The following is a 19,243-nucleotide window of genomic DNA, read 5'->3' on the forward strand; positions in this document are numbered from 1 at the left end:
AGATAAAAAATGATAGTTAAAAAACGGACCAACGTTCCCCACTTCCCCCTATAGGTTTATTTTCTTTAATATTTATTTTACTGTTAAAATAATGTTTGGTCCCTCAGACCGTGAGCCTTTCAGTGGTGAGCTTCCCCCCCCCCCCGTACTGCGGGGTCTGTGGCTGAGTAGATCCTGGACTGGATCCCATGAAACTGCTCTTACTTCATAAAATCGTTTTCGATTATATTTTTTATCAAAATCATATTTGATATTTAATTTAATACCTAATGATGCTCAATAGTCTGAATGTTCGTTCATGTTTTTAGGTAATGAAAATGTATCTAAATAAAACAGTAGCAATATGTTCCTTAATTTTAAACAACCAGTTAAGTTCAGATTAGTTACATTTTTTACATTTTGTATGTTAGTAATTGTTCTGACATTTATTTGATTATAGTTTTTAAGTAATTTTATTCTTATATCGTTTGAGTGTAATATTAAAAAACAAAATAATTTTTCAGATTTTGAAGATGAAATATTCATTATTCAAAAACAAATATGTTTGCATTTTTCATTTTGTACCGTTTTACATCAATGAGTCAATGGATCAAGTTTCTTTGTGATTGATCCTGAAAATGCCAAAACGGAAAAAGGGTATTACTGGAAGTGCTGAAAGAAAACAGCGAGCTATAGCGCAAAGGCAACGAAGAAAAGAAGAAACTGAACAAGATGCCAGTAGGCGAAAAATTAAAGATGCAGAGTGTCATCAGGAAGCTCGAGGTCGAGCAACGGAGGATGACACCAACAGGCGAAAAATTGAAGATGCCGCGCATCATCAGGAAGCTCGAGCTCGAGCGACGGAAGAAGACGCCAGTAGGCGAAAAATTAAAGATGCAGCGAGTCATCAGGAAGCTCGAGGTCGATTAACGGAGGATGACGCCAGCAGGCGAAAAATTAAAGATGCCGTACGTCATCAGGAAGCTCGAACTCAAGCAACGGAGGAAGACACCAGTAGGCGAAGAATTGAAGATGCCGTGCATCATCGCAGAAAAAGAACAGAAGAAACGATGGATGCCAGAGAAAACAGATTGCGTTCAAGTAGGAAGCATCGAACAGGGAGCCTTCTTCATAATATTGGACGAAATGGAGCTGATGTCATTCCGCATAATTGCGGTGTCATGGATTGTTGCTGCCATCTTTGCAGCGGCCTCTTCTTTTCCGGAGAAAGAAACTCTAGAGGACGATATGTTCGATGCTGCCATAATGGCAAAGTTATAGAAACGGAAAGAAGAGATCCCCAAGAATTGCGTGATTTAATGAAAGGAAATCATCAACTTTCGAATGAGTTTTTTTAAAAACATTAGAACCTATAACTCATCTCTTAGTTTTGCTTCATTGGGTGCTAACATCGACATGCCGCCAGGCTCTGGTCCCTACTGCTTCAGAATTCATGGAGCTATTTATCACAAAACGAGTCATCTTCGTCCTAACGAACCAGGGAAAGAGAAGTATGCCCAGCTGTATATTTTGGACGCAGATCAAGCACTGAGGCAAAGAATGAATATAGTGGAAAATGCCTCTTTAAATCCAAATCTTTTGATGATGTTGGATTCGATAATTAGAAATATTAACCCGTATGCAGAAGCTTTTAAAATGCTGAAGGAATTTGAAGAAGATACCCTAAGATATCATGGCGTTCAAACTGCTGCTGACATTCGCATGTACATAAAAGGCGAAAATATAACTCATAGCGAACATAGAGGTCGTTACAATGCTCCAAAAGAAAACGAAGTAGCAGCTGTTTTCAAGAGTACGGATGGTGTTCCCCCTACTAACAGGGACATTGTAATACATCCTAGAAGTGGAGGTCTCATAAACATTAGTCCCTTAAATTGTAATCTTGAACCTACGACGTATGTGCTTTTCTTTCCCTATGGTGATAAAGGATTTACTGTTGAAGAGCAATACACAGAATTACAGTTCTACTCCCACCGAGTGTCTATACGACAAGAATACTTCAACCCTGTTTTATATGGCCGGAAATTGTTTCAACAGTACCTTGTAGACTCCTACGTAAAAGTGGAAGGGAACAGACTTTCATACCTGAGGAACAACCAGAAAAAATTAAGAGTAGAAACGTATATGGGACTAGCAGATCACATTTACAGAGCTGCCGAGAAAACTGGTGCAAAACCTGGAATACCTATAATACTACCCTCAACTTTTATTGGAAGTCAGCGATGTATGCAACAGAATTATCAGGACGCTATGGCCATTGTGCGTGATTTCGGAAAACCTGATTTGTTCTTGACTTTCACGTGCAACCCCAAGTGGACGGAAATAACACAAAATCTATTCCTTGTACAAAAGGCTCACGATCGTCCTAATATCCATCCACTATAATATTAAAATCTGTTCGCGTCTGTCTGTCTGTCTGTCTGAAGATCTATCTTCTCGAGAACCGCTACGAATCGAAAGTCAAACGAGATACCGATCAATTCGAAATTTTCCAAGAAAACAATAGGACCAATTTCGTAATTGTGCGACTTTAATTAGCGAAGATATTAATTAAAACGTTAATTAACATAACGTTATTCAGGAATTTTTATTTCTTTCCTGTTGCCATTTTGCATATGGGTGAGCAAGTAAAATTCTAATAATTCTTTTAAAAGAGATTTTTTTGGCTGCTGTCCAAATCTGAAAACAACGTTTCCATCTAGAATTTCATTTTAAATTAGTTTAAAATTAGTTGCCCTATTCGGACATAGCTTTTATTTTATCGTCTTTTTTTTTTATTTTTTAAATTCAACGTTCTTAACTCTTTTCACATATGAAAGTTGTTTCTTTAGCTATGTTTATTGATTGTAGTGTAAGTTTATCATTCACCGACCTCATATTTTGATACATTTAGGATGTGTGACTAATTATGTTTATTTTGTTGGACTTTTTCCCGTCACATGGGTGAGTTTTCGAATTGTAATATCTCTTTTTCCTTCCTGTTGAAACACAGTTTGTAACGTTAAAAGAACATGTTAAATTAAGATTGTTTGGATTTCTTTAAGCGAAACAGAGTTGAACAAAAATTATTGTTTTAAGGATTTTAACTAAAGCTAAATTGGAATCTGATGACTTGGTATTAAATTTATGCTTATTGGTATTTATTTAGTCTTGGTGCTTCAGTTTCACGTAATCAACCAAAAAGTGTGTGTCATTTTATGTAAAAAGCTGATTGTAATTGTAGATAAATTAGTCTATCAGATGTAATTCATTTTAACGTGAGTACAGATTATAGTTGATAATGCATACATTTTCTTCTTTTGTGCTTATTGAAAATACTCTTAACTTGTATCATTGATAACTATGATTAACGTTAAAGAGATTTCTGCCAAAAATATGCTCTACTGGTGTTTTGAAAACCTTGCATTACGCGTATTTATTTATTCCTTAGCGCTTTAGAAACTGATGTCAGAGTAATACAAAAACATCAATTGGACATCTCTTTCATTTTTTAAGTAGCCCGTGCAACGCCGGGCACGCAGCTAGTTTATAATAATTTTGACCATGTAAAATGTTATCAAAATAACATTTTACATGGCGTTCTTACGTTTACTGACAGTAACGGGACAGTAAGACAAAAAGCGGGACGTCTGGTCTTATTAAATTAGGAGGATTATGCTGTAGTTGCAAAACTAGCAGAATAGATGAGTTAAAAAATAGTATGTTAGATGATGAAACATATGCAAAACATGATGGGTAAGTAAAACCTGTTTACAACAATACTGTTGGGACCTAAAAAAAATATTGTTATAGACAGTTTGATTATTTATGCTGACACTTTGCTAGGACCAAGGAAAATATTGCTATGTACAGGTTTATTGTTACAGACAGTATCGTTACACATAGGTTTAACTGTATTAAATTTTTTTATTTTGTTAAAAATCAATGCTATGTCGCAGGATGAGTGCATGTTTGTCTATAAACAAAATAAATTGCAATAGGTGATGAAAAAAAGAGATGAGAATGAAATTAGAGAAACTAACATTGAGAAAGTCTATACAGTGAAACCTGTGTATAACGTTATATAATTGTCTATAACAATATTTTCCTTGGCCCTAGCAAAGTGTCAGCGTAAACAATCAAACTGTCTATAACAATAACCTGTCTATAACAATATTTTTTTAGGTCCCAACAGTATTGTTGTAGACAGGTTTTACTGTAGATATTACAGGGTGATATTTTTTTACAAAGAAATTCATTACGACAATATTTTAAAAGAATTATTAAAACGGTAAAATATAAAGTATCAAATTTATTAAAAGGCAAAGGATATATGGTATTTTTAGAAGCAAACCATAAAGTACACACTCCCAAAGCAGAATACTTGACGATGTTCTGCAACATAAAATCATTTGACCAAAATTGCTCAGCAAGTACTTCAAGGATTGTATACACAAGCAACTAACATGGCCTTACCCACAAATTGGGAGTCCTAAATCGTTTCACACAGGAGTTTTATTATTATTTATTATTTTTTTTTAGTTTTTAAAACTCACTGCTGCTATGCATTTCTATGGAACCTAAACCGATTGAGATTCTCCAAAAATATTTTACATGCTTTCTAAAATGTATATATAGAAGAGGCAAAGATACAAACTTTTCTAAAAATCCGAACCCAGGTGTCAAACCACGTTCTTTTGGTGAATTTTACATGGCATAGAGGAGAAATTAAAATAATGTTAATAAATAAATAAATTACTAAATAATATGTAAGATGAGTCGAGTTAGGGTAGCAAATAATAAAACACTTCAAAACTTTCTAAATAATTGCATTATTTTTAGGATGCAAAAGGATTGAAATCTAAAACAAGACACATAATTTTCGGTGATGGACGTTGGCATGTATCCAAAACATACGTTTATGGAGGAAATTGCAGTGGATGAAGGTCGATTGAAGACAATAAGAAAAGAGGGAACCAAAAACGCAAGAAAAATCAGAATCTTTTCAGATTTAAGAAATTTCTGCGGAAGCTGCAGATTTTCTACAAATATCTTCCAACTCAAGACAGAACTTTGCACAAATTCTGCAGATTTCTTTAAGATCAAAGTAAATCTTAAGTTCCTGCAGATGACTTATCAAATTCAACATTTTTTGCGAGTTTTCCGCTGAATTATTGTAACTTCTTAGAATTTTAGATTTTCTTATAAATTAAAGAAATCTGCAGAATTTGTGCAAAATTTTATCTTGGGTTGGAATATATTGCAGAAAAAAACTGCAGTTTCTGCAGCTTTTCTGCGGAAATTTCACAGAAATCTGTGGAATTTCTTCGAAAATTTGTCTGACTTTTTCTCTCACATTTGAGCAGAATTGTTCTGCAGCTCAGGCATCTGTTCTGCGACACACGTCGAAAATTTAGTAGTATTCTGCTTTGGGCGTACACACCATATATACCCTCCAAAATAGGATTGATTATCACAAAATGAAATTTTCTACAAGCTCAAAAAATGCAAATTTTCAATCTTACAATACTATTCGAATTTGTATCACTATTGCTATGAACACTGATAAAGTAACAGTATAATTGATATGAATAAGTTCAATAAAAATTCAGTTAACACAAAAACATTGCTCACTTCTGATAGTTCATGCTCTGAGGTGATGAACTTCAAACTCTCTCTTTCGAAATGAATGCTTTTCTTCTTTGGCTTGGTTTTTTTCAGGTCCACCACTTTCCCCAATTCAGGATACTCTTCTGAATCATGTATATTAGTGGATATATCATTTGAAACTGAATTATTAGAGTACTTTGTCTGGTTTGTAATTTTGAAATGAATCTCAGGGGTTACCAGAGATATTTTCCCACTTCTCATTGCTGCCTGTCTTTTTATTTTGCTTTTTCTTTTCCTTTTCTTTTTCACTTCTCCTTCTGCATCAGTTTCTATTGATTCACCCTTTTTAGGCATTTCTTTACTCGCAAGAGAGGGATTGTCACCCTTGCAATTTGTGGAAACTATTTTATTACATTTGAAAGAATTTTCAGTTGGAAGGTGTTGCTGAGATTCAGGGTTTCTCCGAGAACTACTAACTACACGTGACCATGCATTATTATCACCATATTCCACGGAAACATTCTCTTTAGACATTTCTTTACATGCAGGGGAGGGATTTTGATCCTTGTAATTTACGGGAATTTTTTTATTAGATTTGAAACTTTTCTCATTTGGAAGCTGTTGCTGCTGTTTAGGTTTTTGGGGAGCACTACTAACTACATGTGACCACGCATTACTATCGCCATAATCTACTGATACATTCCCTTTAGGCGTTTTTTCACATGCAAGGGATGAATTTTTACCTTTGCAATTGGTAGGAACTTTTTTATTGTGTTTGAAAGCATGTTCATTTGGAAGATGTTGTTGATGTTTGGGGTTTTGATCAGCACTACTAGCTATACGTGACCATGCATTAGGGACTGCTCGACTCTTTTCGTTTACTGGAGAAAAGTCTTTTAAAACATCCTCAGTTGAGTCTTTTTCCTCACATTTCACAGCCCAGCATGTATTTTCAGACGAGGTATTTTCATTAGTGTCGATCACTACAGGCACACCTGGTATAAATTCAGAAAAAGTTTTCTTGCCTATTGAAAATCTTCTTGGTACATTTTCAGCAGGTTGAGAGACCTTTAATCTGTTGAATGAATAGGAAAGCAATGTTTTATCACATTGCAAGGATTGCAAAGAATCTTTGGTTTTGTCCTTTTTCGAAACTTCGGAAAGGGTAGGAAATTCATTTTTATCGATTAAAATGTCAGAAATCTTTTTTTGTTGTGAAAAGCGATGAGCCATTCTTCCCCTAGAAAAGTAATAAATTAATTTTCAAAAAACAAAACTCAATAGATAATATAGAGCATTTCAAATCTAGACTAGCATTTCACACACACAAATCTAGAAGAAATGATTGCAACAACCTTAAGAAAAATATTAGGCAGGCACAAAAATGTATCATGATAAAATTAATAGCCATTTTTTCTCTTTAATTAGAAGGGTCCCCCAAAGCAGAATACTTTACGATGTTCTGCAATGTAAAATCATTTGACCAAAATTGTTCTGCAAGTACTTGAAGCATTGTACACAAAAAAAAAAAAAAAAACGCAACATTTTCCACAAATTGGGTGCCAAAAATCAAAATTGTTTCATGGATTTTTTTTTTTTTTTAACGACTGTTGCTATTTATTTCTGTGGAAATGAGATATTTTTGGAAACATCACAGCTTTCAACTAAATGACTAAATAAAGAGCACTGAATTTGGAAAATTAGTTGATCATGAAAACAATAAAATAAAAAAAAAAACTTTAACAAGGTGTCAAACCTAAACCAATTGAGATTCTCCAAAAATAACTTATATGCTTTCTGAAATACATAGAACGAGCAAAGATAAAAAATTTGATAAAAATCCAAACCTAGGTGTCAAACCACATTTTTTTGGTTAATTTTACATGGCATGAAGGAGTAATTAAAATAAAGAGATTACTAAAATAATAAATAAAATGAGTCGAGTTTGGGTTGCATATAATAAAACACTTCAAAATTTTCTAAATAATTGGAATATTTTCTGGATGCTAAGGGGTTGAAATCTCAAACAAAACACACAATTTCCGGTGATGGAGGTGTTTCAACGTTGGCATGTTTCCAAAACATACGTGTATGGCGGAAATTTCAGTGGATGAAGATCGATTGGGAAAGTCCCCCCCTACAAAAGACTTATCGAATTCAACATCGCCAGCTTTCCGCTAAATTATCGTAATTTGAGAGGATTTTAGATTTTCTTCTAATTTTAAGAAATCTGCAGAATTTCTGCAAAATCCTATCTTGAGTTGGAAGAAATTTGTAGAAAATCAGCAATTTCTACAGATTTTCTGCACTGCAGTTTCTGTAGATTTTCGACACCACAGTTTTTGCAGATTTTCGGCACCGCAGTTTTTGCAGATTATTGGCACTGCGGTTTCTGCAGAAATTTCATTGAAATTTGCAGAATTTCTACAGAAAATGTGTCACTTTTTCCTCTCATATTTGAACAGAATTGTTCTCCAGCTCAGGCGACTTACGTCGCAAATTCAATATATTTCGCAAATTTACTAAATTTGTACGTCCCAAATTAAGTAGTATTCTGCTTTGGGGGAAGGGTCGAATAGAAAAAGGTAAGTACACTGGCGTGAAATATAATCATATCAATATGAATATTAATAGCACCACACATTTTTAAAGAGATTAAAGCCCTTAACCACCTTGTAAAGGCCCTTACATGTGCATTAACGTTTCCTACAATCAAATATGCAAAAATAAACCAACTATTTTAACATAAGTTACCACCTCTAAGCAAAGGCAGAGGCAGAACAACATGCAAAATACTAACAGCTCAGTTACCCCAATCAGAGACGATAGTTTCGTCCTTGTTTGGACTCTGACAGAATAGGATCAGTCCCATCAACCTATTGCTGAAGGATGCTAGGACCTTTATGCTGGAGGCAGATGTCATCTCACTGAGGTAGAGTGCCAACAAACTGGTAGATAACAGGGGTGCCTACAGGGGGGGGGGGGATTATGGCGCAAGTTGAGGCCATCAAAATTTTTTAGGGGGGGGGGATTTCCAAAAAATTTTTTGATTTATTTTTAATTTGAATAATTTATTTTATTTTATTTATTCTGTATGCATTTAATTTCATTTATTTATTCAGTTTGTGTGTGTGTATATGTGGTATGTCATTAGCGTAGCACAAAACTTTTCTTTTTAAGAATTATAATAATATTTAAACAAACAAATAAAAAATATTTAAAAAAATATATATTTGAGCCATTGAACTTGGGGGCGGGGGGCACGCCTCCTAGTATAATAGATAAAGTAAATTTATCTCACCAGCAAGAATCCACAGACATGGTTGAAAATAATACAAGGGGGCACCCAAAATAAACTGGACTGGCATGCAGCTGATCTGATGTATTTGAATGTTCTCCAGCTAGATGGCTCAAGTAGAGACGTTCATAAAACAGCTGTGCAAGTGGCATCAGTGTAGTTGATAACGTCTGATCATAGTGTTGGTTTTCTCAAGTATTATTGCTTTCCGCCTGCAAACTCTTTATGGCAGATTTAAAAGAACAAAGAGTCCGCTTGAAATTTCGCTTCATGCTTGAAAAATGGGCGACAATGCTTCAACAAGGTTTCAAGAACGATGCTATGAGCTGTACACAAGTTTTCGAGTGGTTTGGGCGATTTAAAGTTGGTGAGATGAGTGCTGAAGATCATGCTCATTCTGGGCGCCCTTCAGTGTCTTGAAATAATGAAAATGTTGAAAAATCCCAAAAAAATCAACTAGAATCGTTGTTTTAAGACTGACGAAATTTCAGGAGAAACAGGAGTGAGTTCAAACTCGTGCTGGTGATCAGGTGAATGGTTCCTTCCCCATGATAATGCTCCCACACACTCAGGACAAAAACTGTTGAATAAGGAATTATTCGGCCTTCACTATTAACTGCTACTTGGCCTCTGAGTGGTGGCTAGTCGTTCCTCAATCTCCGTATTTGCCACACCTAGCCCCCTATGATTTTTTTCTGTTCCCGAGGATGAAAAAAATTCTGAAAGTAAAGCGTTTTGATGGTGTAGAGGCTGTCAAAACTGGTTCGCAGAGGGCAGTGAATGTGATCAATGTTGAAGAGCAGTGAATGTGATCAAAGTTGAAGAGCCCCAGAGGACCTTCGAACGGTGGAAAAAAAAAAAGAATTGACAAGTGTATTGCATCTAATGGTGAATACTTTGAAGGAGACTAAAGAAATTTTGTCAATAAATTGATAAATAAATATTTCAGAGCAAAAATCGGGGTTTTTTTTGGATCCCCCCCCCTGTACAATCCTTATTCAACATGATTGGGTTTAAGTTTATTTTGGAAGGACTTGGGCTCCTTCGGTTCGCCTTAAATACATCCTTGTTGGCTAGCTTACAGTAACATGACACATGATGTAAGATTGGAAATAAAAATAAATTGTGGTTTGGCACATTATCTTATTTTAATCGAACTTTTAATGTTACTTAAAAACTTGATTTATTCTTTAGGCGGATCGTTTTAAATTTTAATGAAACATTTACTCGTTTTTAATTGTATAACTAATTTTTTTGGCAGATTTTTTGAAGTATGATGGAATTTTTGAAATGTCTGTGGTGGCGCCAAGACTGAACGGAAGTTCCTCACGACCAAGACCGCATATTTGATTTATTTCAACCACCATTTTACTTTAACACGTATTACATATTTTAACTTTTTATGTGCTTATAATTTTGTGTTCACTCGTCCTCTCATACGATTGAAATATATGAAACAAGTATTTTCTCTATTAAAAGGCCACAGCAAGAGAAACTAAAGGCTAACATTAAAATATAAATCTCAAGACTTACTTTTAAAACTCTAAGTGATAATTTATTTTAGCAAAATTTGTTATAAACCAGAATTTTTTTGAAAATCTTGATTCTGTTGTTGTATAACCCATATCAGCTTCTCCAAGATTCTACGTTTAAATGTCCTTTAAAATCCAGAGAACTAAGAACATTAGTATTTCATTAGATAGCGATTAGAATAAATTTAATATTTGTCTAATCATTACGAAAATGAGAAATCTTACAATGACTATGTTGTTACGAATTTTTTGGAAAAAAAATATTTCAGCCGAAGAGAATTTGTGTTTTGTTGTCAAATAAAAAATACTTGATGCCAAACAACAGAACGCAAAGTAACTGACTCATGGAAAAAAAATGGTCTATGGAGTAGAGAATGTATAGAGTTTAGATTGGAGACATTGGAGAGGGACAAAAGTACGTATTTTTATGGAGCAGTTCCCATTTTAGTAGAGTCCCTTTAAGGACTCAAATTTTTTGGCAACTAGTCGCCATACTTTAAATTAGTCAGAATCATACATTTTTCTAATTTTTGACAAAAAAAAAAGTGGATTTTTGAAAAAAGGGGACAAACCTCATTTGTCCCCACATTTTCAAAACTTTATTTCACCGGCATGGTTTTTTTTCTTTCGAGTATTCCAGTTCTTTTTTTTATTTTCACATTTTTATTATTTGCTTTTATTGCATTCTGTTGCAACTTCCCAAGATGAAAGAGATACCGCTTTTAAAATTAAGCATGAATCTGACATATATTTGGTTCTAATCATGTTTGACTTTCCTGAGCAAGTATTAGTGCAATCGTGTTGCGTATTTTCAAACTTTTATGCTCCTTCTCGTAGAAATTGCACCAGGTCTTTGTCCAAATTTTCAAGTACAGATGAAGAAACCCGTGAATTTTAGGGAATAAAAGAAAAACTTGATGATATAAGATTTTTTCTGATATAAGGGGGCTACGCCCCCTACTCTCGCTATGTCACCCCCGAAGATTGCTACACATTATTTGGCTCGCAAAGATTTAAACCATCCATTGAAGAAAATCAGAATGAAATTCCTCCTCTCCATCCGCTAGAAAATATAATTTTTACAAAGAGCTTTCTTCATTAGAACACAACGCAAAAAGAAATTGATAGAAATATGCATTACCGAGATATATTAATTTTTAAAAAAAAACGCTTTGAGGAGCACCATTTCTCGGGTTCCAAATTAACTTGTACCAACTTGCACAGCTATAGGCGCTAAGGTGCTCCTGCACCTTGCAAAACGAGTGTTATACGTTTGAAAAGTTGCTTTCAAATTCCTGGTCTCTCTACCAAACGGCACGAACTTGCGGGTCGCGGATCTGGATGAAATTCTGTATTTAGATCAAATTCTTACTAGGTATGGGCCCAGATAAAGCGGTTTGACTGCATAGGCCCTAGTTCGGCCGCAATGGGGGTCCAAAGTTTCTAGTTAAGCAACAGAAAAACAATGGTTTTTCTTTCAAATAACCTTTTTTAACTCTTTTCTTGATATTACATTGCAGTACCACCCAACGGTATGCATTCACAGTGTAGAATAAATTTCACTGACACTACATTATTCTAACAAGAGACGAGACAGATGTTAGGAAAGCAAATATTGTGACAAAATTTCAAATTCCAAAGACAACGCTATTGAAAGTTTTGGAGCCAAACAAGCAAATTTAGACCCTCCTTGCAGCCGAACTAGAGCGTATACATTCAAACTACACAGTGCGTCCAATAGAAAAGGTGACTGATTTTAAATAAAGTACAAGACATAAGTTTTTTCTAGTTTACAAGATGATTTATTCAAAATACACACCTTGGGAGTCAATACAATGCTGGAAGCGGTCGTGAAATTTTCAGAAGCACTTTTCAAACCCATCTTTTGGAATTGCCCCAATGTCGCCGTCGTAGCTGCCTGAATATCTGAAATTGTGGCAAAATATTTACCTTTCATTGCCAATTTCAATTTGGGGAACAACCAGAAATCCGCTGGAGCCAAATCAGGGGAATAAGGAGGGTGATCAAGCACCACAATACTTTTTTTGGCCAAGAAGTTACGTACAACCAAGCTTATGTGTGCTGGCGCATTGTCATGAAAAAAAAAGACCATGTCCCTTGGTTTTGGTATTCAGGTCTAACTCGATGAATTGTCGCCCATAAACGCATCAAAACACTCAAGTAGTAAGCAGCATTAACTGATTCACCTTCTGGCATGAATTCCTTATGGATGATACCCTTCGAATCAAAGAAAACTGCGAGGAGAGTCTTGATTCGGCTTTTTTCCATGAGCACATTTTTTGGTTTGGCCTCTTCTGGGCTCTTCACTCCGCGCTCTGACGTTTTGTGAGTGGTTCATACTTGAAACACCAGGTTTCATCACCAGTTACAATGTTTGCCATGAAGTTTAGATCCCTAGTAGCCGCTTGTTGCATGTCTCTGCAGTATTCCATTCTGCAATGTTTTTGGTCGTCAGTCAATGTGTGTGGTACAAAGCGAGCACAGGCTTTCCTTTTGCCTAAATTTTCCTTTAAAATGAGATGGACAGTGGATTTAGGTATGCCAGTAAGTTCTTTGATGAGTCGAGTAGAGGCACAACGATCATTTTCACAGGATTTCGGCCACTTTTTCAATGTTCTCATCATTTCGAGCTGTTACCGAATGACCTTGTCTTGGATCATCTTCTAAGCTGTCTCTACCATCACGAAATCTTGCATACCACTTAAAAACATTCTTACGACTCAGTACTTCACTACCATAAACAGTTTTCATGAATTCAAAAGATTCTGTGTCACTTTTGCCCAATTTAAAACAAAATTGAATGTTAGCAAGCTGCTCCATTTTTTTTTCCGACCGAGGTCAAGTGACTTCTTCTAGAATTTGCGTTATCACGTTTCAAACGATGTTGCCAACGCTTTGAAATTAATCCAGATAATAATTGAAATGTGCGGGCATTTAATGCAATCATTCTTTCATAGATAGCGCTAATAGTTCCGCAAATATTAAGTCAGTCACCTTTTCTATTGGACGCACTGTGTATTTTACCTAGGCTCATAGCTAGTACGACTGACCTAAATCTAGAAATTTATTCAAATTCGTAACTCTTAAGTTTTTGCCATTCATTTGCAGGACTCCAGGATTGCAATGGCGCCTTTATTGGAATTCGAAACCAATATATCTACCCTCCTAAGACATTTGACATCTCTTGTTAGTACAACGAGGAGGTGGGGGCGATTGTTCCATGTTGTGAATGCAAATTGGCACATACGGCATTGCAAATTAAAGAAAAGGGTAAAAAAAATTAATTTCAAAGGAAAACCCATTGCTTTTCTGGACTCAAGCAGCAACTTTAAACCCTCGTTACAGCCGAACTAGGACCTATGCAGTCAAACCGCTTTACCTGGGTTCATATCTAGTGTGAACTGACCTATATTCAGAATTTCACCCAGATCTGTGACTCTCAAGGTCGTGCCGTTTGGTAGTCAGTGACACATTTTGCTGTCTACGTCCAGGCTTGAATTGAGTTGAGCCTAGGGGACTTCTATCTAAAATATAAACTTTTTTATCTGCAGTTCTGCTGAATTGAGAAAGTTAGATAAGCTATATTCGGAACTCCAGCGCTCGAATACGCTACCTGGCGGTGATTTACAAAACTGCAAATGAAACTAAAACATTGCCACGTTGCGTTCCACGTGTGTCTGTTGACGTAAACACAGGCAGTTTGTTCCGAGTATTTATTAACGCAATCGATGTGTCTTACTTTGCTTTCAGCTACAGAAATTAATTCGTCCCTTAGTAGTATTCTCGAGCTTCTCAAAAAAATGTTAGTTTTCATTATTTCCTTAATAATTGGTGAAAGCGAAAATTCTGGATTAACAAACTTGGATAACGTTATACAAGGTAAAATTTTTTATTGTTTTGTATGAATTTGTAAGAATATGGGGCTTTTTTAATCTTAAATTAATTAAACTTACCATATTTTACAGCAGCATTTAGTTGGAATGGACAGTATGCAAAATATTTTCTTGAATATATTATCGTAGAACAAAATGAATAACCGAGAAAGAATTTACTTTATTCCTTTAATTCTCAGCTGAAAGGTTTCGCCAAATTTGTTTAGGGTTATAGTTTTAGTATAGTGCGAGCAAAGTAGCCTTGGCGAGATTTCGCGTTTTTAGTTAAATCATTTTTAATTTTTATCATGAGTGGAATAAAATGGTAGTAAGATTACAGAATTCGATAAGTGAAAAGAAATAATGGTCAATCAACTGAAAAGAAAACTACCACCATATATCCGTGAGAATTTTGTTGATGATTTGCATAACATGACACAATTAAATCGTAACTCAGAAATTAGAAAAATCGAAACAGAAAATTTTTAAATTAACCGATTCGGGAATTCGAGAGAAATAACTCAGCTACAAATGGAAAACAATAAGCGCTAGCCAAGCAAGGCAAAAAAGTATCATCTTCTTTCGATAACAATTTGTAATGTCATATTGAATTTTCTAGCATTAATTGTTATTCTTGTCAGGCCACAATTATTATTTAGTTTTATCAAGAATTGATAAATATCGAATTCAACATCGTGGAAATAGCTGCTTAGAACTAAGAACTACGTAGTTTGCATTAATCTTTGACGTTTAGTAATGCTTCTTGAATTCTCATTTCTTTCTACGTGGGCCAGAATATCCACAAGACTTTGAAAATTAATTTATAAAGAATAAAGCGAAAAAATCATACGTACGAACAAAAATCACAACACTTTTAGCATTTTCTTCGTTACCATGTGCGTTTGTTTTAGTTTTTAAGTCCGCCATTAGGACAGTGACTTCAGTGCCCCCTATAGTTCGTTGGAGTTGCGAATTAGATGCATAAAAAAATCACTTTTGAACGACATAGAATGTTAAGGGGTATATAGGAAAGGGGCGGACACAGGGTCCCCCCAAGACCCCAAGCCAACCTTTACTCCCAAAGGAGTCCGAGCGCACAGATTCAAGGGAGGAAAAAAAAAAAAAATTAGGCGCACAGGTTTGAGCGCAGGAAAAAAATAACATTAACAATAAAAGAAAAAAAATCAAAAATAAAATAAAATAAATAAATAAGTGAATAAAAAAAAAAAAACTTAGGCACAAATGTTTGAGAGCGCAATGGGGGGGGGGAGGAATCGGAAGGTGTACAGGTTCGAGGGCGTAACAAAGAGGGAAACAAGAAGGCACGCAGATGATACGGCAAAGTAATAAATTTATAATAAATAAATAAAAATTAATAAATAAATAGAATTTTTAAAAATCCCCGAATGTGCACAGGTTTGAGAGCGCAAAAGGAAAAAAACAAGAAAGCGTACAGGTTTTAGGGTGCAGAAAAGAAAATAAAAGGTGCACAAGTACGTAAGAAAAAAAAAGGGTGCACAGGTAAGTAAAGGGGAAAAAAAATGAAGGCACACAGGAAAAGAAGACTCGCCGCGCTCAGTTCTCCCCTTGGTGTGAGAAATCTTCCATTCCATTAATAGGCAATTTAAGTGAAATTTTAGCTTTAAAAATTAATTACAACAACACTAATTCAAAATTTAAATTAAAAAATCCCAGGTGCAAAACCCGGGAATCGAAGTAATTTTATACAAAATTTGAAGGCTGTAGGTGCTATAAGTTTCCTGAAAGCAAGCCCGCCACTGACATGCTTTCAATTTCTTTGACGTTACTTTTTTTTAATGTATAGAGATAATTTCAAAAAATTCGAGAATGTTCTCAACATAAAATTGAATAAAAGCTGGAAATATACTTAAGCCCCCCCCCCCGCCCCTCCGCCTTTTATGTGTCAAAGGAGGAAAAACATTGTGGTTGTTGTCTGGCTCATATCAGCAGGGACCGATTTAGACACTTGGGTGCCCAACCCCCCCCCCCAAAAAAAAGGTAATTTTTTGGTATTATTTTGATACAAAGAAAACTCTAAAATAAATTCCTGATTTTCATGTAAAATTTTTTTTTTACAGTCGCAGATGGAGAAACTATGATGGTTAAGATAAATCATAATGTGCTTTCTGCGTTTCTTTGTTTTCTCCTTTGTTTTCTTGTAGTAATTTCTTGTACAATGTCCTTATAACCAAGTTTTGCGGTCAAACTTCCTTCTATTGATAATAGAGCTAATGAAGATAATTTACTATCAGAAATGAGTTTACGCAAAGGACACTTAGTTCTCTTCAATAGCGAAAATGATCGTTCTCCACTACAATTGGAGATTGGTAAAGTCAAAAATAATTTCAGGGCTGTATCTACATTGGCAAAAGTAATCCATTTACCAAGTTTATGGATTTTTTTAAAACCTTTTCGGTCATTAAACTTTCTTTTCCGATGATTGAACTAATATGAATAAATCCATCAGGAAAAGATTCCTTCAAATCACAGGCGTAAGATTTTTAAAGATCTTTTGCACTTTCTCGAATATTTTGCTTGTCGCATTCAAACAAGCAAGAATTTTTTTTTTAATATGCCATCATAGGCTGACATCCTGAATTATATTTTGTAATCAAATTATCACAGATTACATAAAAACAGGAAACCTTGAAACTTTGCTTAGAGTCTAATATGACTTCTTCACATTGTCCATCATGAAACTGTTTTAGTTTTTTTTTTTTTGTCTTTTTGCTCAAAAAAAAAAAAAAAAAAAAAAAAAAAAGGGACAGAAATTTGGTGACCCCTTTCCTTTGGTGCCCCGGGCCCGGGCCCGAATGCCCTGCCGTAAATCAGTCCCTGCATATCAGGTGTATTGTTATGAATAGTAAGACTTGGATTAGTACTGCAATAAAAATGTGAAATATTCAAATCGATCATTTGAATACTGAATTGCAAACCAATAAAAACATTCTATAAATGAAATTCAATTATAAATGCAATAGTAGCTATCATGTTTGTCACATTTTATTCCATACAAAATTTCGAGAAAAAAATTAAGTAATTTGCATTTACAGTGCTGGCCAAATTATTAGACTAAGACTGTTTTAAAAGCAATTTCTTAATTGATTACATAATTATAGACACATTAACGAACAGTGAAATAATTATCTAACATTTAGTATGCATCCCTGGGGATATTTCGATAATTGGGAATCTGGCGCGGTCGTCTTTTTTTTTTGCGTAAACCTTTTTATTTTGGTAACCCTGCTGATTTATAGTAACCCTATGAGAATAGATGTTTCCCACCTCTTTGTTTAGATTTGCAACGAAAAATATCTCTCGCGCAGGCAATGGAGCCAAAAATTGACGCCAATGAAGAAGGATCGCCAGATTCCCAATTATCGAAATCTTCCCTGCATCCCTTGTTCTTGATGAGCATTTTAAGTCTTTTTGGCATACTTTTCACAAGGTTTACACCATTTCTTAACTTTTTAAAAAAGGAGGTACAAAATAGTTTATACTCACTATTATATATACTTACACCACATAACTCACTAATTACCTAAAACGAACTTTAAATATAACAGAACACACTAATAAAAATAACTAGATAACTGTTTAAGCTGATGGAGGTTATGTTCCTGGTAGGTAGATAAACAAAGAACATAAACAAAGCAGACAGTGCTGCCACCTGCAAACATTAAATTATGCTAAAATAACGGAATAATCAGTGTACAGTATGTACTGTACTTTAACAGTGAAATAAATAGTATTTTAGTACAAATAGTGTACAAAAAAAAAAAAAAAAATCTTTAGTCCAATAATTTGACCAGCACGGTACAGCAGCATTATAAAAATTTAAAATCGTGATGAGAAATGTTAAAATCAAAAATAAAACTTGCATTTCCACAATTTACGCGAAAATCCGCAGGAATATTTAAAATCTCATTCCCACAAAACCCGGCTTATTCTCAGGAATAAACCTGTTTTTTTCCTCCTTTTGCAACCCTACGCCACTTATCAGACTCGTGACCGGAGGGTCCCGAGTTCGATCCCAGCCGGATCGAAGATTCACCGTCTTCATTAATGGTGACTGGGGGACGTTAAATATGCTCGTGGTCACTAAGTCCTCCAAGTGAAACGATACCTCTGGGGGTACTGGACCAGGGATTTCTCGGTTTCTGGTCCGGATCAAAAAATCAGAGCTGTCTTCAGGGTCCTTTCCAACCGGTTAAACCAAAAACAGTGGTAGGTACGGGGTTCCCTGGAGTGTGGTGTGTTTTGACATGACATCAAACATTACACAGTTAGTTTTCCATTTTCATAATTTTGTTCCTCTACGCTCTCGTGAGATTTCTTTTAGATTAGAAATTTGGGAAAGTGGATCAACCCCTAAAAATTTGCTTCAAGTACTATACAGGGTGTTCCGTTTTAACTTGCAAGACCTTTATTTTCGCAACCGTTAGCCCTAGATGTATACTTCCAATTGCGAAAATGTTCAAAATCAGATGCAGAGTTAAGACATTGAATGTTTGGTGTGAAAATAAAAAGAAGTCAAAAAATACAAAATTTAACTTTTTATACGGGCCCCATGTCCTCTACCTTATCTACAGGGAAATAATCTCCATTGAGAAACAATTCCAACACAAAAAGCTTTAAATTAGTACGACCAATATTCACCGAGATATGAAGCAGCGTTTTGTTACTTACACCACTTTTCACTCGCCGTCAATAACACCTTTTTGGGGGAAAATATAGCAGTTAACAAGTGTTTAAAATTATATGTGTGCATAGAGTGAGGTTTTTCAAATTGTTCCGAAGATTTTGCGTATCACGGCATAACATTTGCATTTATTTTTGAATAGCAATAAAAAGTATAAATACCTTGTTTTTCTTACTTTGACGACCTGTCATTCTTCTGAAAGGGCAAT

At 35.0% G+C, this 19,243-nt stretch overlaps 1 protein-coding gene across 1 annotated transcript in view; it reads right to left on the reverse strand.

Moving 5' to 3' along the window:
* LOC129233533 (selenocysteine insertion sequence-binding protein 2-like) overlaps positions 1-12,872 on the reverse strand; it is a 52,040-nt gene extending 39,168 nt beyond the window's left edge. Inside the window, exons 1-2 of the mRNA XM_054867543.1 lie at positions 12,781-12,872; positions 5,614-6,664 (exon numbers count right to left, since the gene is read on the reverse strand). Of these exons, the coding sequence (XP_054723518.1) occupies positions 5,614-6,664; positions 12,781-12,872 (1,143 nt within the window). The remainder of the gene's footprint in view (positions 1-5,613; positions 6,665-12,780) is intronic.
* Positions 12,873-19,243: the final 6,371 nt, after the last annotated feature.

This window comes from Uloborus diversus, unplaced genomic scaffold, assembly GCF_026930045.1.
Source record: "Uloborus diversus isolate 005 unplaced genomic scaffold, Udiv.v.3.1 scaffold_504, whole genome shotgun sequence".
NCBI lineage: Eukaryota > Metazoa > Arthropoda > Arachnida > Araneae > Uloboridae > Uloborus > Uloborus diversus.